Genomic DNA, 24,886 nt, shown 5'->3' on the forward strand with positions numbered 1-24,886 from the left:
CTCATACTGGGCGACTTCAACTACCCCTCCATTAACTGGGAAAACTACTCATGTACCAATACACTTGCCCAACATTAGCTGAAATTCATTCATTCCAATGCCCTGGACCAGCTCGTTTTTACCCCCACCAGAGGTAGCAACATCCTTGACCTGCTCATTTCTAACATGGGCGACCGTTGCTCTACACCAGTAGTCAACTCCTTCCTGGTTAGATCTGACCACAAACTAATCACCTTGGAAATCCACATCCCACCGTCCAACCCCCACCCCCCCACAAAGGTAACCACAATGAAAAACTTCTCCAAAGCTAACTTTGGGGTTCTAAAAACAGAGGTGGCTAACTTTACAGCACCCATGCAAATGGAGAATAGTTGCATGACTGATGAATTATACAGCAATGCACTCTACGAACACGTACACAAATGCATGGATCTCGCCATACCCAATAAAACCAAGACACACTCCTCCAAAAAAAAGCCAATCTGGTGGTCCCCTGCAATAAACAAACTCTACAACAGAAGGAGGAAACTGATGTAGAATAAGGTGAAGTCCCAAGACTGGAAAAACTCCCTTATCAGCTTCAACAAAAAGTTGAGATCGCTCATCAAATCCTCTAAAGCTAGCTATGAAAACAGAATTGCAGCAGATATTAAAAACAACCACAAGGCTTTCTGTAGTTATATAAAGAATCTCCACAGCAATACCCAGATTTGCTCTGAGCTACTGCACAATGGTACCTCCTATACTGAGCCAACAGATATTGCCAATATACTGGCTGACAGATTCATTGCCAATTTTACCCCTCTCCCCACCCCCCAAAGGACCAATCACAATACCAGTAGATTGGCAGTTACCCAGTATTACTGCTGCACAGGTTAAAACAGCACTGTCCAAGGCCAAGAATACAGCTTCTATGGGACCTGACAATATCCCTGGCTGTGTTCTACATGAACTACAGAGTGAACTGGAGCCTCACCTGTGTGCCCTTTTCAATCACAGGCTGACCTCAGGCTTTGTCCCTACCAAATGACGCACTGCTACAGTCATCCCTCTCCACAAAGGAGGAGTGGCTACAGACCCTGGGAACTATCGCCCCATTAGCCTGACGAGTCTGATATGCAAAGCTATGGAATGCATCATCATGGACCTAATAAAAAAAGATATAGGGAATCTCCAAACTCTGGATCCCACACAGTTTGGTTTTGTGAAGGGTAGGTCATGCCTACTCAACTTGGTCAACTTCTTTGAGTCAGTCACCAGAGCTGTGGATGAAGGCAAGGTGGTTCATACAGCCAACCTTGATCTGGCCAAGGCCTTTGATACCATTACCCACTCAGGAAATCATAGAAAAACTCACTAAGCTAGGCATCGACCCCTATATCACTAGGTGGGTTGCAAACTGGCTCACAGATAAAACCCACAGTGTGAAAGTAGCTGACTCCAAGTCAGACTGCCGACTTGTCACGAGCGGAGTCTCACAGGGTTTGGTCCTGGGTCCTCTCCTGTTTGGTATCTACTTCTCTGAAGTCCGGCCCAACATGAAGGGACTCTGGTTGACAAAGTTCGCAGATGATTGCAAGTTGGGAGCTATTATTAACTCTCCAAGTGATGTTGACATCCTACAGAATGGCCTCACTGAGACCAACGACTGATGTCAGAACCATGGCCTTAAGCTCAATGCCAAAAAATGTGCCATCATCCCCTTTGGGAAAAACCCGGTTCCCATGAATTACCACATCAATGGTAGTCCACCGAACACAGAAGGCGTTATAAGAGATCTGGGAACACAGGTTGACAGCAACCTCTCTTTTGTTCACCACATTGGCACTGTGGTCAGAAAGTCCTTCTGTGTGGCACATCTCATTACTAAGGGTTTTGCATCCAGGAAGAAAGAGGTCATTGTCTCCCTCTACTCGTCCCTCATTAGGCCAGTCATCGAGTACAATGCCCCATTTGGCATGTACCTCACTAGACACCTGCAACAACTGGAGAGGCTGCAAAAGTACCTCACAAAGTGGATCCTAGGCCTTAAACACTTGTCCTGTATGAAGAGACTCAGAAAACCCCAACTATTCTCTGTATCATATTGCCTACATAGAGGCGATCTCTGCTTGACTTACAAAGCCATGTCTGACCCAGCTCTGTTAGAAATGCTACATCTAAAGAAATCCCAATCCCTCCGCACCACATGCTCCAGAGACCGCAACCTTATTACCACAATCAACAGAACATACTGGAGGGACAGGTTCATAACCTGGAGACTGCCCATGCTATGGAATAGATTTCCTATACATGTCAAGCAGAGCACCTCACTGATCCTCTTCAAGAGAAATCTTTATGAGTGGAGGGGAAATAGAAAATTCACCCCAGAGATAATTCCAGTGGCTCTACTTGACAGAGGCACTGGGAACTAAGGTCTGGTGGCACGATGCCAGAGTAATCCTATTGCTAGGCTTGTAAATGCCCCAGCGCCATTAGCCTAGTACACACCTATGAACCTATAAACTAAATTTTCAGTGGAGCCCTATCTCTGTTAGATCAGTCAGGATGAAAGTGTCATGAAATACTTGTGAGAATAGCTTGATGAATCTAAAATGCCTGAAACTGCCTTTTGTAGTTGGCATAAGCTATTTATTGACTGGGATATTCTTCACAAGTACCTAATAACTAACAGTTGGCAGCAGTCTGGCCTGTTTGGTCTCCTGCCAAGTTATCATCCATCAAAAACATGTTTTTTCCTTTTATGTGTTCAACTGGACTTTCATCTGGGCAATAAACATTAACTTTAATTGACTAAGGGTAGGACAAACATATAATTGAGAAGTCACTGATTATCATGTTGTTACTGTAAATATAAATGGACAAATCATGCACATTTGATGGTGTATACTGTTGCTGAAGCTTGATTTCCACTTTTAGGTATGTGAGTTTTTAGCGACCACGTATATGCTGTGTGGTTTTTGGAAGTGGTTAATGAGCTGCTTTCTTTAGTGCTACTTGAAAATTTGTTCCAAAGTCTGGACAGTAGTTGTGTAATGTATCTAGCCTTTTTTATTATTAATGTTGGATATTTAGGAAGAGATGACCTGTCATAATGTTTACACAGCATACTGTGTGCTTCAGTTCCACACTTTCATACATAATATGGTCATGCAATGCCTTGAATGCATAACAGAGAGATCTCTGCTAAGAAACTTTATGCCACTGAAAAAAATAGAATTCCACTAGACTATCTGCCATGTGTTATATTTTATAACACAAGGATTTTCTTTGTTAGAAATTTTTGATTTTTTTCTAATTGAGTTAGGTATTTAGTTTTGAAGGTACAGAAGATAACATTACATTTCATGATAAGATGTTAATGAGCAGTATAGAGGGGCTATAACATTTGTTTTTACAAGACATGTCTTTTAGTATCACATGGGTGACCTCAAAGTTGGGTGATCTCATAAGCCTTTTGTATCACAATGATCACATTTTATCAACACTGAGTTTTAACAAAAACTGATCTGGTATTCTGTCCTTCATAGTTTTAAATCCAACATGTAGCTAATATTAGTATACTTTCTCTAAATTTGACTATACTGTATTTGTTGATGTTCAGAGATTAGGCACTGTTGTTACTTCAGTTATGTTTTGTTAGTTACCCCTTTTTGCAGCAGTTTGACGTTTACAGAAAATGCGTGACTGTATTACAAAGTTTGGGGTTTGTGTTCACCTCCATATTCAGCGATTCAAAAAAAAAAAACATTTCGTAACCCGAGTTAAGAAGAATGCAGCTTGAATAGTAGAAGACACTATTGTGAGCTCTGTAAGGCACCACTGGTCACTCTAGTGGGGCCTGACAGAAGATCTTTCACATGGATTTGTTGCTTTCTGTTATCTAAGCATTGTTTGGCCCAAAGAATAACATGTAAATTTATATCTGGCATGCTGAGATAGCAGTTAAATACCTTTATGTGGAACTGTGTTAAAGGCCTTAGCTAAATCAAAATAGGCTATTTATATTGTGGGTTTCCCCATGAAAACTATATTCTCTACAGAAAAGATAATGGGTTTAAAAGTCAAAATTTCCATTTAATAAAGCCATATGGGTGAATGTAAAGGAATAGTAGGTTTGTGTTACCTCTTTGTATTAGTTGTATTATTATTCTTTGCATTACTTTGTATAGCATATTAAATCTATTGTGATCTTTAATTATCAAAACATGATGTGATGTTAAGTGTAGCTTTTGGTTGCATAGTGGCTGTGGGCTACATTTTCCCTTTCACCAAAAAATAAAAAAGATAACCTACATGACCCTGCTGTTTTTGAGTTTTACCTTTCACTAAGACAAAAACCAAAATGAACCAGTTGGGAATGGGGAAAGCATGTAGTAAAGAATCTTTCTTCTTCTTTCGGCTGCTCCCATTAGGGGTTGCCACAGCAGATCAACTGTTTCCATTTCTTCCTGTCCTCTGCATCTTGTTCTGTCACACCAACCACCTGCATGTCCTCTCTCACCACATCCATAAACCTTATCTTAGGCTGTCCTCTTTTCCTGTTACCTGGCAGCTTCATCCTTAGCATCTTTTTCCCAATATGCTCTGCATCCCTCCTCAACACATGTCCAAACCAAAGTAATCTTGCCTCTCTGGCTTTGTCTCCAAACCTTCCAACCCGGGCTGACCCTCTAATATACTTATTCCTAATCCTGTCCATCCTCTTCACACCCAGTGCAAATCTTAACATCTTCATCTCTGCCACGTCAAGCTCTGACTCCTGCCTTTTTGTCAGTGCCACTGTCTCCAACCCATATAACATAGCTGGTCTCACTACACTCTTGTAGACCTTCCCTTTCACTCTTACTGGTACTCATCTGTCACAAATCACTCCTGACACTCTTCTCCACCCACTCAATCCTGCCTGTACTCTTCACCTCTCTTCCACACTCACCATTACTCTGAAATGTTGATCCCAAGTATTTAAACTTATCCACCTTCGCCACCTCTACTCCCTGCATCCTAACCATTCCTCTATCCTCCCTCTCATTCACACACATATATTCTGTCTTAGTCCTTCTGACCTTCATTCCTCTTCTCTCTAGAGCATATCTCCACCTCTCTAGGGTCTCCTCCACCTGTTCCCTACTCTCACTACAGATCACAATGTCATCTGCAAACATCATAGTTCATGGGGACTCCTGTCTGATCTCGTCTGTCAACCTGTCCATCACCATTGCAAATAAGAAAGGGCTTAGAGCTGATCCTTGATGTAATCCCACCTCCAACTTAAATGCATCCGTCACTCCCACCGCAGACTTCACCACTGTCACACTATCACTCTTACATACTTCTCTGACACTTCCGACTTCCTCATACAATACCACAACTCCTCTCTAGGCACCCTGTCATATGCTTTCTCTAAGTCCACAAAACACAATGTAACTCCTTCTGACCTTCTCTGTACTTCTCCATCAACACTCTCAGAGCAAACATCGCATCTGTAGTGCTCTTTCCTGGCATGAAACCATACTGCTGATCACGAATCATCACCTCCCTTCTTAACCTAGCTTCCACTACTCTTTCCCATACCTTCATGCTGTGACTGATCAATTTAATCCCTCGGTAGTTACTACAGCTCTGCGCATCACCCTTATTCTTAAAAATCGGTACCAAAACACTTTTTCTCGATTCCTCAGACATCCTCTCACTTTCCAAGATTTCATTAAACAATCTAATTAAAAACTCCACTGCCATTTCACCTAAACACCTCCATGCTTCCACAGGTATGTCATCTGGACCAACAGCCTTTCCGCTCTTCATAGCTATCCTTACTTCCTCCTTGCTAATCCACTGCACTTCATGATTCACTATCCGCACATCATCCAACCTTCTCTCCCTCTCATTCTCTTCATTCATCAGCCCCTCAAAGTACTCTTTCCATCTGCTCAACACACTCTCCTCGCTTGTGAGTATGTTTCCCTCATTATCCTTTATCACCCTTACCTGCTGCACATCTTTACTAGCTCGTTTCCTCTGTCTCGCCAATCGGTACAGGTCCTTTTCTCCCTTCTTAGTGTCCAACCTTTTTACAACTCTTCATACGCCTTATCCTTAGCCACCTCTCTCTTTGCCATGCGCCTCATCTCCTTATACTCTTGTCTACTTTCTTCATCTCCCTGACAATCCCACTTCTTCTTCGCCAACCTCTTTCTCTGTATACACTCCTGTACTTCTTCATTCTACCACCAGGTCTCCTTGTCCTCCTTTCTCTTTCCAGATGTCACACCAATCACCTTTCTAGCCATCTCTCTTACTAGCTCTGTTGTAGTTACCCAGCTATTTGGTAATTCTTCACTGCCACCCAGTGCCTGTCTTAACTCTTCCCTGAACATCACCTCAGAATTACCCTTTTTCAGTTTCCACCATTTGATCCTTGGTGCTGCCCTCACACTCATCCTCCTCTTCTTGATCACCAATGTCATCCTACAAACCACCATCCTATGCTGCCTAACTACACTTTCCCCTGCCACCACTTTACAGTCTCCAGTCTCCTTCAGACCGGCCCTTCTACATAAGATATAATCCACCTATGTGCATCTTCCTCAACTCTTGTATGTCACCCTATGCTCCTCCCTCTTGTTAAAATACGTATTCATCACAGCCATGCCCATCCTTTTCAACTTCCACTACCATCTGACCTTCTGTATTCCTTTGCTTAACACCATACCTACGCATCACTTCCTCATCCCCTCTCTTCCCTTCACCAACATGTCCATTGAAATCTGCTCCAATCACCAGTCTCTCACCCATGGGTACAGTCATCACCACTTCAACCAAATCACTCCAAAATTTTTCTTTCTCATCCATCGCACACCCAACTTGTGGAGCATATGCACTGACAACATTCATCATTACACCATCAATTTCCAGCTTCATAAACATCACTCTATCCGACACTCTTTTCACCTCCAAAACACTCTTAGCATACTGTTCCTTCAGGATAATGCCTACGCCATTTCTCCTTCCATCCACACCATGATAAATTAATTTGAACCCACCTGTGATACACCTAGCCTTGCTCCCCTTCCATCTGGTCTCTTGCACACACAATATACCAGCCTTCCTTTGGTCCATCAAATCAGCTAGCTCTCTCCCTATACCAGTCATACTGCCAACATTCAATATTCTGACCCTCACTATCACAGTCCTAGCCTTTACCTGCCTTTGAGCATCCCTTCGCCGTCTTCTCTTCCTTCGGCCAACAGTAGCCCAACTTCCGCCAGCACCCTGTTGGCCAACAGTACTGGTGGTGGTCGTTGTTAACCCGGGCCTCGACCGATCTGGTATGTATATGTATGTTGTCTGCATAAAGCTTTAAAACAAGATTCTTCAGGGTGGCAGTGAACCAAACCATTTACAGCAGTGCACAGATTGGAGGAGAAACTCACCTGGTAATACAAGCATAAACATTATGTTAAGTGCAATTAGCTGTGCATGTGCATGTGTGTGTGTATGTGTGTGTTTGTGCGTGCATGCGGAGGGGAAGGGGTAATATGGTTTTGGAATATAATGTTAGGCAGCAGACTTGGATTTCATTCATAATATAATATAGCAATTTAAAAAATATAAAACATGATCTGTTATCTATTGAAATGGTAATATTACATCAGTGTGTTACTGCTGCAAATTGTAAGAAAGCTGTTGTGTGACTATCCTGTGCATTTATTCGCTTTATCAGAATCAGTTTACAGTGTGTGTGTGTGTGTGTGTGTGTGTGTACGTGTGTCGATACATATAGCCTAATGCTGACACATTTTTCTGAAATAATTAAACCCATAGCAATAAAAGGCAAACCAGCATTCTTTAAAAATGAAATATAAGATTTAAAAACATTACACATCAAAATAATATATATTTACAGAGAATAATTCTACAGTTCTCATTTTCTAAGTGCAATAATGTCCTCTAGAGATGCACTACAGGGAAATGACAGATCTGTCAGGGGTGAGAAGTCTGTGAGGAGATGTTGGACTTCACAAACTCCATGGACAGTCTGTTATTTGCAATTCCCACCCACTTGGATATTTGGGCATTTTTGCTTGCTTAACATATTCTCCGGGGGTTGCATATATTATTAGTCTTGATGTTTGCACTTCTGTCTATTCCTGGAGTACTTTCAGACTTTCGTTTTGAGATATACTATAACATCAGATCATCAGTTGTAAAAAGAATGTTATTGAGAAATGTCTAAATTCTATTACTGGGATCTATGTTGGTTCATCGAAAGATGAAGGCTTGAAAAGTAAGTAATTTGAAAGCAAAGCAAATGACTCAGTTTTTGAAACTTTTTTCCTGTGCAGAACAATCTGTCCCCATTTAAGGGGCTTTGTCTTTTGCAGCTCAGGAGTTAACATCATCAATTCCAAGACTGAGGCTTCACAGGTAAAGTGGTAAACACTAAATACAGTCATCTCCTTAGATGAATGTTACTTTTTGAGCACTTGGCTACTTTACATCTGGTTGGCTACCCTATTATATTATCCAGATACTGCATTTTTTTTCAATTGCTCTGTGATTTAGCTACCTATTGTGTTATAAGTTTTTTATGTTTTGAAAATACTGTCTTTTTTCTCTGTTATTTTTAGAGCCTTCAACTTCAACTGGCAAGCTCAAAGTTGTCAACTGTTGGCATGGACAGAGCATTCAGCAAACACAGATACACAACAAAATGCTTACAATAATCTCTGCCAGAAGAAAGGTAGGTTCAACACTGGTAGAATGTAAAAGGGGAAATGATGGATTGTTATCAGTGATGGTTTGGTATTAGGATGTAGTGATACTATGAAAGGGTCTCAGAAATACTACATAATAAATGTTCAGTCATAAATGCACATAGCAAGCTGTGTGCTAGGACAGCTTAGAACTGCTTGTGGATCATCTCTGACTTGCTGTGAATCTGGGATTTGCAATAAAAACCTGCTTTGATAACTTTGTTACACCTGTGGTGAAAGCTTTGTCACCCAGGTTCTCTTTTATTCAGTGTCTGTGCCTGGATAAGACTGGGAGAGGGGCTCAGATATTTTATCATTCAGTGCTGCAAATGTCCCAGGTGTCTGGTGGATCATTCCACTTCTCCGAGTATTTCAGGGTCTCAGGATCATACTGTGGGTTTCTCCTCATCTACCATCCAAAGAGGAATGCAAAAATGGTACTTCATGAGTTGATTTCCTGGTCACCTCAGTGCTGCCATCTGAATATGGATTAATACTAGAGGACTGTCCATGACTCTTGTAAAGCAATTACTCTGCAGTATAAGGGGGTTTAGTTTGCTCTGGTCACTGCATCTGCTACTCATCATCGTGGACATACTCTGGACTTGGTTTTCCAGTTGAGTATGTCTAACATTGACCTTGACATGGAGCCATTCTTTTGGTCTGACCACTTTCTAGTGGATGTTATGGTTTAACTCCTCTGGGTGGCTCCCCTTGGTTGTGAATTGGCATGATACATGTTCACCACTGAAGTTCTTTGCCATGGTCCGTACCTGTTTTTTGGAAAGACTTATACAGATAACACAAATAACTAACCCACATTTACAGTTCATCAGAGACTTCAAGATATGTTGTTGCTTATTGTAATTACAGTTCATAGTTTGAGTCTGAGTTCCAAAGTCCCAGCATAAAGGAATGAACAAAGACTCAATGCCCAGTGGCAATGCACCCACCTGCTGAAGGATGAGCTTAGCATAAATAAGCACTATGTCCCTTACCAGTTAAAACTCTCCTAAAATAATTTTCTGAGTGGACATTTCTGCTGTGACCAACTAGCTAGCTGCATTCTTTAGGGTGGTTGAGGGTTGTGCAGCTTTTTCTGTTTTTTCTAAAGAAGCACTTGGTGACTGCAATTCTTATTCTGATTATCTTGATAATTACTGTCCCATCTCAAACCCTCCTTTTATTGTTAAGGCACTTGAGAAAGTGGCTTATGCACAACTTGACTCCTCAACTAAGCAATGCAATCTGAATACAGTTGATATGACTCACTTCACTCTGGTTACAGGGCTTGAAATAGTTAATGACTTAATTATTGGAGGACATTAGCAGTGGTGCAGTAGTTAGCATTGTCGCCTCATAGCAAGAGGTTATCTGGTTCGATTTTCAGCTGGGGTGCTTCTTGTGCAGACTCTGCATGTCCTCCCTGCGGTCACATGGGTTTCCTGTAGGTGCTCTGGTTTCCTCCCACATTCCAAAGACATGCAGTAGGTGGAATGGACACTCTAAATTGCCTGTAGATGTGAGTGAGTTGTACGGATGAATTACCATGGCAGGGCTAGCCACCCGGTGGTGTAAACCTTGGTTCAAGATGGTTGTCACTGTTCAAGTGACACCCCGACCCCATGTGCAAAAATGGGTAGAGGAAGGATGGATTAGCGGTAGTGCCCTAATGTGGTCCTTCTTGATCTCATAGCAGCCTTTGAAATGACTGATCACAGTGTCCTTTTGGAATGTCTGAGACACTTCTGTGGTCTCTCAGGAGTAGTTCTGGATTGTTTTGAATCCTTCCTTTGTGACTGCTCATATGGAGTGTTTCAGGTATTAATTTATCTGAACTATATCGCCTGTGGAGTGCTGCATGATTTCATCTGGGGTGCATTGTGCATCTGCTGCCCTGGATAATCTCATTAGGAGGAGAGAGCTACAATATCACTGTTATGTTGACAATTCACAGCTTTACCTCCCCTCCTCATGATTTCATGTTGCTCCTGAATTCCCTAGTAGATTATCTCAACTGCAGTCTATATTTGCATATTTAAACCATTGTAAATAGTTGAAAGATTACTTCAGAAATAGAATATTTAAGATCATCTCTGAACATCAAGATTATTCAGATGCTACCACTAACATAGGTTTACTACAAGGTTCTGCTGTTTATCCACTATTCATTAAAGATCTGATTTAGCAGCTTTGTAAACTGGACTGTCTCATTTACAATAATTATATTATTTTTACCAGAAGAGTACATCCTACTACTGAAATCAATTCGCTACTCTAAACATATTTCTGTAGCCTTTGGTGCTGGACTAAATTAAGCAAACTAAAACCAAACGCATACAAGCAAGCAAGAAAGTCAATAAGTGATATAAGAAGAAGTGAGTAAAAGATGCAGGAAATAAGGTTATGACCTAAATAAAGTGAGGAAAGAAAAACGAGTTTAGTCAAGAGAGACTCTCTCTCTACACACACATATATATATATATATATATATATATATATATATATATATATATATATATGCACACACACACATACATATATATATATATATATATATATATATATATATACACACACACACACACACACACACACACACACACACACACACACACACACATATATATATTATGAGTATATTTAATTTTATTGAATAAGAAACCACTGACATGAGTGAAAACACATTTAATTGAAAATACAAATCACATAAACACATTTCATATAAAATTTCATATGCAGTAAGTAAACCTCCATTTTTTTTTTTTTTTTGCAGGGGAATGACCCTGTACCTCACCACACTTAGTTTTAACTAATGCCCTAACACCACTGTCAAATAACAGTAGGTAAACTCCTTAATGCAGGATACTGAGGCCTTAGGCAGGAATCTTCTAGTGCCTACAGCCGAATGTTGTGTTTGGTCAGTTAGGACACAACTGACTGGCCACTGATCACTTGTCAAGTAGCCATATGAGACCAGGTGCTCATAGTTTAATTTTACAAGATGAGCAGCTCAGGGGAGATATGCAGAAGTATTGTTTTATATGAAAGGGTTCTGGGTTACAGGAATAGCTTTCTGAAGAGGTACATGGACAAAAAGACTGAATACCATCTTTCTGGAGGGAGGAGTTGCTACATTAATAGGTCCTGCTGCTTATCCAGAAAAGAGACAGAGTAAGAACATTAAGCAGCATTATCACTTGACAAATATGTTTCTAGTTTTCTACTATTAAACTAATTATTATGTGTTTAAATTTTTTATACTATCATTACACAATTGGATCCATTTAGCTTTTATGAGACAGCACTCCCAAGTGCAAACTATAAGGATATTTAACAGTTTTAAGGAATAAGAGAATTTCTGCAGAAAATAAATGTTTGATTTAATTAATTTGTGTGCATTACCCTCTTAGTAGAATGAAATGCATTTGTTTTACTTTAACACGTGTATTATTTGAGTCTGATTACTTACTTCAACTCAATAAAATCATATTATTTCTCAGTCATGGAATTTCACTGGTAGTAAAGCTAAGCTCTTTAATTAGTGACTAGTGAAATTAACATATTTAATGAAGACATAAGGTGCATTATTAACTAGGAATAAATGCTTATTAGGCCTAAATTATTTATTAAATATGGACCTCATCTGTCTAAGGAAAGCATATCATGCCTTGTTACTGAAATACTAACTGCATATTGCTTTACTTTAATGAAGAAAAAAAATCTCTACAATAAAGCTTAAGCATTTTGAACTATGTTGTTGCTGAATAATATTGGTATACATTGCTGAAGAAATATGGTGTGATGCTATTCTTGGAGTCCCCAACACATTAAGAGATATGTTATATTTCCCAATAACTGCACATAAAGAAAGGGGGTGATGTAACAGTGTATGTTAGAGAAATACCTATTTTTTTGTACATCTGCTATTAACTAGTCCTCCAATATTTTAGAGTTGCATGTCTCCCAGCATCGGATTTAATTGATAGGTACTGACAAGCTGACAATGGCAGTCACTGAAGCGAAGGCCTGGGTGTGGAAAACTCTTGGTGGGACCATAAAGAATGACATGTAGCAAACTATCCAGTGACTCTGGAGAGGAAGGAGGGATACTGGCCAGGTTGTTTAAACTCTGACCCTGACTAGGGACATTGTTATAAGGATGAAGTAACAATTAGATGAACTCCTGAAGCCAGTGTGAATACCCTCCTCTGACAAGACAGAGAGGTAAAAGCAGATGGTTGAACTGCTATTGCAATTAAATGCTTCTGACTGTGGTGTGGTTGCTGAACTGGATACGATCAGACCAGAAAAACTGAATACACTGGATGGTGTTGTGAGTTTCATGGCTAAGACAACTCTTCAATGTTGCTTGAAAGACTGGGAAAGTACCTCTGGGATAGCATACTGGGGGGTGGTCCCCATTTTCAAAAAGAGAGAGAAACGAAGGGGCATCTCAGTTATAGAGAGGTCATTCTCTTCAACTTCCCTGGAAAATCATATGGCAATGTGCTGGAAAGGAGAGTTTATCCAATAATCAAGATTTTGATTCAGAAACAGCAGAGTGGATTCTGTACTGAATATGTAACAGTGGATTCATTTGTGGCATTTGCATAGACAACAGAGGACTCATGGGAGTTTTTCAATGCTGTCAACATTTATTTTCTAGCTTTGGAGAAGGAATATGGCTATGTACATGGAATGTCTTGCAGGAAGTGGTACAACAGTAGAGGGTCCCTGGGCTGCTGTTGTATGCCATTTGTTCCCTGTTTCTGAAAGTTTAAAATATTTGCCTTCTTAGTATTTAAGTTAAAAAAAAAAAAAGAAATTAGTGGTCTTAAAACTTCATTGATGACCTCAGTCACAATAATTTCCAAAAATCATGAAACCGAGGTAGTGCTCCAAAGCAACAAGCCTTTATCTATCCCAGAGAGGCAATCCTCAGTAACAAAAAAATCAGAAATATTTTAAAAGTGTTAAACATATCAGCTTTTATATACTTAAAAGTAGGTGTCGAAAATGTATGTATTGTTTAATTTTAAACCAGTCTATTCAAGGCAAACAGTATAAATATTTTAGAACAAGTACCTACTCCCACACACTATTACCAATTAGATCAAACTAAATCCTAGTTAAGGAAAACACTACCTATTTGCAACCCACATTCTAAAATCAGGTATTAAGAAAAGCATAAAATACACATAAAAAGACTTTTAGCAAAAATCACTTTTGGCTACCTAATGAAATAAAGCCTTCATCAGGTCTGTGACAAGAACTAAAATCAAGAAAAAACACATAGCTATCTAACTATAAACATAATCTAACTAGAACACTATAAATATAAAAATACATCTGTATAATAATATCATCTAGTAAATATCCATCTGAGTGTATTATTGTGCATAAAAAATTAAGTAAGTAACAGCTCAGAAAAAAATGTTACTGCTTTGCCAAAAAAAAAAAAACATCATGACAGTTTTTATGTTTACAACCCCAAGTGCTAATATCTCATCCTTTGAAATACTATAAAACTTACATTTTGTTGTTTTTTGAGAGCATTTCTTAATTCAAGTTTGCATTTTGTCTCGAAGGCTGCAAGTGTGGGATGCGGTGGGGGGACAAAAGCTGCTGGGTCTTTTACTTTTTTCTTTGATGGGTTTATCTTCCTCCATGTTATTTTTCTCATGAAATACAAGTTTCAAATTCAACTTCCTCACATACCTTTTTAAATCAATGATGGTCTATGTCTCTGAATGTAAACAAGAGGCAGATCAAGAACAGAAATTCCAAAATGTAGCAGAGAAGGTTCACAATTATCAGAAGTCCATCCAAAAACAAACTTCCCTGAGGTATGAATCCAAGTCCACTGTTAATCACATTTTCTTCAAGTGCTGTTAGTGGTTTCCTTGAATAATTCCAAATCCTGGCGGCTAATTCTATCTGCAGGCTTGTTGCTCTGATGGGTAGAAGTTATTGTTCCCCAGGTATCTCAGCTCTCTTGCCCCTGTATAATGTTTCATCTTCCATTTGTTCTGGTCCTCCCTCTTTGGGTTCAGATGGTAGCTCGCTTCTTCTCTCTGGAACCTTGGTGAGCTGTAGCTGGTTGTAGTTGTAACTGTTGTGATGATAATTCCTGTTCATGTGAACTGGGTTCTGGTGATATGAGCCTTAGATGGGTAGGATTCCAGTGTTCTCTCATGTCAGTCTGGGGCACTGGATGTCATCGGTTGGTTCTCCATTTGTCTGTCTGGTCCTGTGGGTGTGTTCACGAGATGAAAAACCTGTTCATTCCTACCAACAGCATTACCAGCCTGAATATTCAGATTGTCATTGGCATTATTATTGTCAATGTAATTATTGGCATTACTGGCATCATAATCGTTATTGGTATTATTGGTGATATATATAGGTATCTGTGTTACCCTGTTGCTGGCTCTCCTGTTAAAATGTCTCCTGTAGTTCTGCCATCCATTTTCACCTCCCCTTCTGGATCTATGCTTCGTGAGATGCTATGGATCATCTTTGTTTGATCTCTGTTCATTTTCTGAACCTTTCAATCTTGGATGGACGTCTGATAACTGTGAACCTTCTCTGCCATATTTTGGAATTTCTGTTCGTGATCTGCCTCCTGTTTACATTCATTCTCAAGAGTCTCTATTTTCTTAGTGGTGTCCTGTTTTCCTTTGTTGTGTTTGATGAGCAAGTCTATTAGTTTGAAGCTAGCTTCCGCAAGAATATTAGTCCATTCCTGTGCTAGTTCTTCATGCACATTGTTCCACATTAACGTTTTATTAAGTTTCAGTCTCCTTGGTAATCTTCTTTTATCTCTATTCTGTTCCAAATATATTTACTAACAGAATAGACCCTCTAGCAGTTTAAGTTGCTTTTCTAGCTTTGCAAAATTATCAAAGTGCATATTTACATTATTATCTTGTGGGTTGTCATTTGTAGTAATGCTGTGCACTGACCTTCCTCGTCCCATACTGGTACAGTGATTAGGTCATGAAGCTGTGTATCCTCCATGCTGAGAAAAGTCAATGAAGTGGATTCCTAATGCCAGATCAAATCCTTGGGCACAAAATCAAGGATCGTAAACATAAAAAATGAACAAGCACAGGAATCTGTCTAGTTCCAACCTCACCACCATGAGTGCTGAGGAAAAAAATAAAAAACAAAAAACTATGGTCTTAAAACTTCATTGATGAGCTCAGTCACAATAATTTCCAAAAATCATGAAACCCAGGTAGTGTTCTAAAGCCACAAGCCCTTTATTCATCACAGACAAGCAATCCTCAGTAACAAAAAATCAGAAATATTTTAAAAGTGTTTAACATATCAGCTTTTATATACTTAAAGGCAGGTATGGAAAAATGTATGCATTGTTTCATTTTAAACCAGCCTATTCAAGGCAAACAGTATAAACAGGGTCGTAAAAGTGCATTTTAGAACAAGTCCCCACCCCCACACACTACTACTGATTAGATCAAACTAAATCCAAGTTAAGGAAAACACAACCTATTTGCATCCCACATTCCAAAATCAGGTATTACAAAAAGCATAAAATACACATAAAAAGACTTTTAACTAAAATCGCATTCAGCTACCTTATGCAAGAAAGCCTTCATCAGGTCTGTGACAAGAACTAAAATCAAGAAAAGACACATAGCTATCTAACCATAAACATAATCTACCTAGAACACTATAAATATAAAAGTACATCTGCCTAATAATTTGATTTCAAACTATGGAACTATATCCAGTTCCATTTTTCAGAAGTGTGAGAGCCTTTGGAAGATTTATGACTTTTAGGAGCCTTAACCTGATAAACTTAAGACTAAGCACTTAGTTTCCAAATGCCAAAATGATGTAAGAAAAATGGATTAAGTATATATGGTATACATATCCCAATGCTAAAGTGCTGTCTACATATATAATAACTGTAGTCTGAAAGGGCCAATTGAGCTACAGATGTGACCCAGGTAGAAAAAGCAGACAGCAGTTGTGTGCAGTACATAGTTGTCCAGTCTGAAGATTGTAGGCAGATCTTAATGTGGATGACCTAGTCCGCAGCAATAGCTTTAGAATCTGCCCTATAGAAAACATAGTCCCATCATGTAGAAGGCTGACAGTTGTGTAGGCCTTGGAATTTTTTTTTTGTTGTTTTTAAGGCGTTGGAATATACTTAAAGGCTGGCAATGTACCTTGGGCACTACATCAGCCTTCACATGCAGAGTCTCTTATTCTGTGTCTGTTGGGTATGTGGTCATAATGAATAGGATTGGAGTTCCAGTACGGCTGTTGTCTGGGCTTTTGTCAAACTTGTCTTGGGCCTTGATGAAGCTATGTCCTGTCACCATTTTTAATTTAAGGTTCTGGACTACTATCCATTGCCTTATTTTTTGCAGATATAGGTCAATAGAGCTTAAGTCCAAGAAGAATTTAGAGTGCAATTCAATGCTATATTTTAGAAAAATAGTTTAGGGATAGAACACATTTATTTAAACAAAAATAGTGCAAAAGGTTCTTTCTCATATTCATGATAAGGAGCATCGCTACGGTGCATTAATACCATGAATTAAATTGGCTGCAGATGCATGTAAATATTCTAATAAAATCTGTAGAGCAGTTAGATGTCCCAAGGGGGAGTGAAGTTATCTCCCATGCTGTGGCTATATGAAGGACGTCAGCAGTAAAGGAGAGCATAACCTCTGATACATTTTTGTCTTCTTCTGTGCTGCTGAATTACATAAGTCATCTGGATCATTTCATTAGTCTATAATTCACTTACTTGGCTGATCTGAGAGTGGCTGATATCTATTTATTTGTATTTGTTAACCAGGGTAGAACACTAATTCATGTGGACCTATTTCAGACACAGCCTGGGGGCAACGGCTAATTAAAGGACTTGCTCAGAGTCACACAGTAGGTGAATGAAGAATGAAAAGAATCAAACCATATGCTACAAGATGAAGCTTATAATCAGTTCATACCCTTAATCCCCTTAATCCTATATGATAAATTACTGCTTTGTTGTATTTACTGTATATGGAGGCAGCTAGCTGTTATATAGTTATGTTATGTTATGTAGAACAGCCACGGTGGTGCAGCGGTTAGCATTGTCGCCTTACAGCAAGAGGCTCTCTGGTTCGATCTTCAGCTGGGGTGTCTTCTGTGTGGAGTCTGCATTTCCTCCTGTGGTCATGTGGGTTTCCTCCGGGTGCTCCGGTTTCCTCACACATCCCCAACGACAACCTGCAAGTGGATTAGACATGCTAAAATTGGCCCTAGGCATGAGTGCGTGCATGTGTGTGCCTTCTGTGGAAGGTTGGGCACCGGGCTGGCAACACCGTAAAAACTCCACTGCCAATCATGAGCGGACAAGGTGATCCGCTGTGTCGACCCCTAACTGGGAAAAGTCGAAAGAGAGAGAGAGGAGGCAGCTAGCTGTTCTTACAATTATTGCTTATTCTGGGTATTTACTGATATCTAACATAATTTTAGAAAAAGATTACCAATAAAAGTTGTTGAGGGAGACAAATTCCAATGAAAAGACAACCATTTACAATGCATTTTTGTCTAGGACAGGATTTTGATGCTAAGATTAAGAGTTGTTACCACTGTACGACCTTCAGCAATGACAGTTTATTAAAGTGAGTTATAAAACTTAGAGCCTTTGTGGGGCATTGTCAGCTTCTTGTTTTAGCTCATGGGATGTCTGTCTATGTTAGCAGGTAATCCTCTTCAAAAACCAAGTCCTCTTCATTCCTACCCTAGTAAAGGGAAATAAATACAAGGAATCTCCCAGGCACCATTTAAAAAAAATAAAAAAAAAAATGGAAAAGCCCAGTAAATTGGTTTCAAAGCAAGATACTGGTGCCATTCAGAGAACAACTTAGGCCTTCTTCCCCTGTGAACATGGAGTCTGTGGTTTGTCTCCCCTTGGTCCAGGAGGATTCCTATTTTTTTCACTGCTCTAGCTCAAACTACTATGATTTCTAAGAAAGTGAGATGAGGTTCTGAAGAAGCTCAGGAGTAGAATCTTCTGTTATGTTCACTCTGCAATTCCAGGCTTTTAAATCAAAGTTTCTTATTAAAAAACTAGACTGTGCTCCAGCCACAGACAGTTCCCAGATGATACAACAGGCATTCAAGAAGATGTTACAAACCTTACTGGGGAGACTATTGTAACTCCTGTTCTTCTGATCAAAGTAGAGTTGCCTACCATTTTGTAAGGCTGTTCGATGGACAGACATTGGTCAATATGATGTCTGAAGACCACTCTATTATAGTTCACTGGAAAAGGACACTAGATGATCAGACGTGTAAGACTTCAATGCTCATTAATCAGTATCTTAGACTTGTATTCTGGGTAACAAGATGCCAGATATATAGACACTTAAAAGATTAACAAACATTTTTAATTACAAAAGCTTAACAAAGGAATACTTTGGCATATTCCAACATTTTATTGCTGTATTCTCTATTACTTTGGGCCCCTCTACCTCTGACCTACGAGATGAAAAAAGTGTAAAATATCTTCCCTAGTAGATTCCTCTGTGGCTGACTGCGATGAGGAGGACCTGGTTTAGAAGCCAAATATATAGACATTTAAAAGATTAACAACCATTTTTAATTACAGAAGCTTAACAAAGGAATACTTTGTGATATTCCAACATTTTATTGCTGTATTCTGTATTACTTGGGCCCTTCTACCTCTGACCTATGAGGTGAAAAAAGTGTAAAAGAGCTTCTTCCCTAGTAGATTCCTTTGTCTCTGACTGGCATGAGGAGGACCTGGTTTGGTCTTACCAGATCCATTCCCATCTCTGGGCCTTGACAAAGATGACAAGTGCAACTCTATTCAGACTCTTCACCAAAGGAAGTCACTTTTGGATACACCCTCAGACTTTTGAAAGAACATTTTAAATGGGGGATAGGCAGTTGTCCCCTACCAACAGAAGGTTACAAAGGTACTAAGCAGTGATAAAGGTTTAATAAGCTAATGGACAATGAACAGCTGAGGTCCTCAATCATTCCTCCATTTTAAATAAAGTATTTAAAATGTTTGTAATACCCGCGATGGTGGTGCTGCGGTAGCGTTGTCACCTCGCAGTCAGACGCTGTCCGGTTCGATTCTCAGCTAGAGCGTGTTCTGCATGGAGACATGCGTGAATGGGTGTACCTTCGTTGAAGGTTGTGCATCAGGGCTGGTAACGCAGCACGTAAAAATCAACTACCAATCATTAGCAGACCGGAGTTCCGCTGTGGCAACCCCTAACCGGGAAAAGCCGAAAGACACAACAATTTAAAATGTTTGTAATAATGTATCATGCACCCTGATCACAACCTCTAGTTTCAGAAAAAATACTAGGTTTAGGACACTATTAACATTTGTGTAAAATAACCTTACTGAAAACTTATTTGTGATTTCTATTGAGAAGCTGGGGAGTTAAAAAATACCAGGCCTGAACATACTCTCAAATACTAAGGGCAGAATCCGTGACAGGTTTGGTAAGAAAATACAATCCATACCTTATCCACATTGGGCATTAGTACGCTCAGCTACCAAGTGTCATTGGTGCAACAGGTGTCACCCTCACTTTTGGTGTTGGAAGACCAGAAGGCCATAGATTCTATTCCCCCTCCAGCTGACTGGACTGTTGACACTGCAGTGCAGCATTAGGGGATGTTGCACTCCTAAGTGTGTCATCCTTCAGATGAGATGTTAAACTGAGGTCCCATCACCTTGAGTTGGTGGCAGCTCAGGTGGATGCAAAAGATCCCATTACACCTATCAAAAAGAGTAGGGGAAATGACCTGGGCAAATTTCTTTAGTGTTAGAAATACCCATTTGGGTCTCCCCTGAAAAGAGGTAGCCCAAGCCCAACAGCCTGGTGGTCAACAAGGGATAAATATAATACATAAATAAGTGCATATTTTACAATACTGGGGGAAGGTGGATATCCCCCACTAAATGGATGAGGTGCCAAATGCCACAACTGATGTTTCTTTGAAAGAATGGTATTTCTAAACTATTTCTGACTGCAGAAAAGTTTGATAAGCATATGATAAAGTAATGTTACAGCACTGTAGATACTTGTTCCAGGGCTACTAATACAGAGCTCATTCTTGGAGGCATGCCTGGCTAGTCGTCAGCCAATTCCAGATGACATGACGGGCCTGCTGTTAATGCTCACCCCTGATAAGGAGCCTGTTTGGGGCTGTTTCTCAGGTGATATAAAAAAGTTAGATGATAGGGAAAAACAGAGCAGTCAGTCAAACAACTTGCTCATCTACCTGTTCTTAAGTATTGTAAGAAATTCCATCCATGGCTTTGACCTTTCATAAACAGACTAATCATAAATAGTACAGGCAGTGTAAGCAATTCTAGAAGAAGCAAAGGTCCTTAGGGGAGAAAAGGGTCAGGATAAATAGTACCAGGGGCAGACAGCCAGAAACAGGTCCCTCTTTTTAAAAGTAACCACACTGACTACTGGGAAATGTCCCTTTCTTACCTCCAGCCATACTGGGGGAGTTCTTAAAAAAATGGATTTCACTTGACACTGAACAAATGTATAGGAGAGGTTGTAGCCACTGGTCACATCACAGTTTAATCAAGGACAGACATCTGAAAGCATCCCAGTGCTAGCTACAGAATATACAGTCTATTATAAAGCAACTGCTTGACTTCAAATCAACCAAAAGTAACCCTACATAGGAAGAAGAAAGTGATGTTAATCAAAACTGTCTCTGGTTCCATAAAAAAAAGAACTAGCAGGGACCCTCCATCCTTGATTTGTCAAATCTGAGCAACTATGTGGCAGCAAAAAAGTTTAAGATGCAAAACTCTGCAGATGCTGCTTTTTCTATTGATGAAGGTCACATATTTATCACCTTAGATATTAAATATGAAGGCTGCCAGTTTGCAGACCTCACAGCAGTTCTCTATTTTCAAACTGGTAAACTCTCACTATCAGTCTGCCATTACCCATAGCCTTTCAGCTGTAACTAAACTTTTTACTGAGTGCATGGCTCCTTTGTTTACCCACCTAAGGCTGAAGGAGGTCACATCTACCATTATCAGGATGACTGTTTGATACAAGTTCTTCTGCAGGAAAGCATCTGTAAACACTGAATCTAAATGTACAAAGTTGCCAGAGTTTAGGCATCTCCTTGAATGCATAAAAGTCCTGATAAGCATCAATAGTTGATATGAGCTATCCTAGTAATAACAAGCTGCAGGGTCTGCTTGTTTCATGAGGGAACAGAGATGACAAATTACTTATTTCTGTCTATTCCCAACAAGACCCTCCTGCAGGCAGTGAATTTTCTCAAGTATCTGGGTTACATGTCTTTTCTACCTTTATTGTCCAAAATGCCAGATTAAGCATGAGGAAAGGCCTACTGGTACTTAAGGTCTTCCAGACCAACAGAAGCAACCTGTGAACCACAACCTCCCTCTGATCATGGCATTGATTATGGACTTGGCAAGGCAGCATAATCAAATTTCCAGGAACTACAAGCCCTCCATCTGTCTCACTTGAATGAAAAAAGAACCTAACAGCAGATACATTGGGCTAGACATGGGCAGTACACTTCCAGCAGTCCCGAGGTCAGTGTCAGTTATCCAGGTAACAAAGGATGAAGCATATTAATGCGGATAAGATGATGATGGATAGAAATACACAATTGTGATTTTTCAGTTAATTCTAAAGTCAGAGATATTAAATGCTGTGACAGATGCACAACAATGATGTCATACATCAACAAATACAGGGATGCCCACTAACCGTGGTATTCTGAGACTGGTAATAAACCACAACTTACTCTTCAAAGCAGTTTACTTGCCCAGTAAGCAGATTACCTATGCAGACATTCTTGGTAGGGGAACTCACTGCCTGATATGAATGTCAATTTGAAAGGGCAGGGCAGTCTTTCTGGACATCATAAAGAAGTGGAACCACCCAAGGATAGGCCAATCCCAAAATACCCAAGTTTTATTCCAGAAGACCCTATACAAGATGTCTATAAAACAGCAAATTCTCAATCACGTGGAGCCAGAGACTTCTTTATGCATTCCCTCTGAATCCTTTAATTTCATAGATGCTCCTAAAATCAAGATGAAAGACAGCAAAACTCAAACTGATGGCTCTAACCTGACCAAGACAAGTTTGATTTTTCTGATTGTTGCAAACAGCAGCAAATAAGCCAGTATTTTTTTTCATTTTCACTGCAAGTTTCATACTCAACATGAAGGGGCACTGTTGCATGAGAATCTGAAAATTCCTCAAAGTAACAGCTTGGAAGATAGCCGTCTAATTTCATTCTTTCCAAATAATCCACATCTTCAAGAAGATAGAGCACTGGGAAGTGGTATGTATCAAGAGATGCTCATACTAGTGTGAAAATAATTAAATATTCCCTGTCTCATGGCTTATTCCACAGATCTTAGAATACCTCTCAGAGCTGTTTAAACAAGTCTTGTTTTACTTCTTCATAAAGATGCATCTGCCAGTTTTATGCCAGCATTCAAATGGATCCACCAGTTTTAGCTAATATATTGGTCAGACTTTTAAACTGGACTCTCCATCTCAAGATACCTAGTATCCCTCCTTTCCTTGCCTGAGACCCAAACATTGTAAGAGAAAATATTAACTGTTTCTACACATTAAATATCAACTGTACAACTGAGGTGAAATATTTGCCTTGAAATACTCTTCCTTGCAGATGCTACCTCAGGTCCTTATTTGGAAGATCCTTATACTACTTTCTGCAGGAAGATCCTCAAAAACAAATCTTTGTTCCATGCTTAAAGTGATGGTTTCTGAAGTATCTGTAATAATTCCATCTAGTTGCCAATTTTCAATTTCAAGCCTGAAAATAAGTGGGGAAGAGACTTCCAAGAGGGCTGCACATGGAGTAACAGCTTGATTCTAACTATCCCAGCATGAAATCAGAAAATGTCTGGGTAAATTTCAGTAACTGGCAAGTAAGTACACTGCCTGGATGTCAGGAAAAAAGAAATACAGAGGACCTGAAGGAACGACGAAAAAAACACTGATTGGGAAAAGTACTGCAGCTGTTCAGCAAAAAGCAGTGCAAGCTCCAGACATAACTTCCAGTAACCTAGATGAAATTATAGGGCAACTGCACACAGACATTACTAAAATAAATTAAATACTGATGGAGCATATCAACTCAACCAATAAAAGCCTGGAAAAATGGAAGAGGCTTTAAATAGATATTCAGATAAGATGATAAAACTGCAAAACTCAGGATGAAATGAAGAAAAGGCTGGCTGAATATGAAACTGCACAAGAAGAGATGCTTAGAATTAGAGGACAGAACATGTAGGGAAAATTTGAGATTTTCTGCTGTACCAGAGAAGCTGGAAGGAACAGACTGTATTAATTTTATGAAAGCACAAATAAGCAACTGCACTTGTATTCTACAACAGGAATTATTAATTGAAAGGGCAAATCGTGTGTATGCTCCAAACCTGGCTATGAGAAAACAGCCTAGACCTTTAATAGTAAATATGCAATCTTACCAGCAGAATGAGTTGATTCTGACAAATCTGTGGCAGAAGAACAAAATATTAAAAGTAGGAGACAGCAGAGTGTTTGTTGAGAATGACTACTCATTATACACCAGGCAGAAGAGGAGTAAATTTATTCCATTATTCAGGGAATGTTGAGAAGCAGCCTTGAGATTCAAATTGCTATACCCAGCTATCTTCAAAATATATTTCCCAGGAGGGACAAAATCATTAAGTATATGCCAAGGAAGAAATACAAAGATTTGTACAACAAAACATGAGCTGTGAAACAGAAAGAGATTCTGCTTCTTGTTCTTCAAGTAATAAAGACCACAGAGAGACTGTGATAGTGAATCCTTTTCCAGTGTCTCAATGAAGAATGATTGAAGAAAGGAAAAAACACAAGAGTCAAATAGAAGAATTGATAGTACATTGTAAACGAAATAAAGAAGTGGAACCACCCAAGGATAGGCCAATCCCAAAATACCCAAGTTTTATTCCAGAAGACCCTATACAAGATGTCTATAAAACAGCAAATTCTCAATCACGTGGAGCCAGAGACTTCTTTATGCCTTCCCTCTGAATCCTTTCA

The 24,886-nt window shown here is 39.6% G+C and overlaps 1 protein-coding gene across 3 annotated transcripts in view; it reads left to right on the top strand.

Moving 5' to 3' along the window:
• Positions 1-24,886, top strand: part of MST1 (macrophage stimulating 1) — a 442,641-nt gene that overhangs the window by 90,102 nt on the left and 327,653 nt on the right. For all 3 annotated transcript variants that reach the window (XM_044077787.1, XM_044077790.1, XM_044077788.1), the window contains exon 3: positions 8,631-8,743. In XM_044077787.1, coding sequence (XP_043933722.1) covers positions 8,631-8,743 — 113 coding nt within the window. The remainder of the gene's footprint in view (positions 1-8,630; positions 8,744-24,886) is intronic.

This window comes from Protopterus annectens, chromosome 7.part0, assembly GCF_019279795.1.
Source record: "Protopterus annectens isolate FY-2018-M chromosome 7.part0, PAN1.0, whole genome shotgun sequence".
Lineage (NCBI taxonomy): Eukaryota > Metazoa > Chordata > Ceratodontiformes > Protopteridae > Protopterus > Protopterus annectens.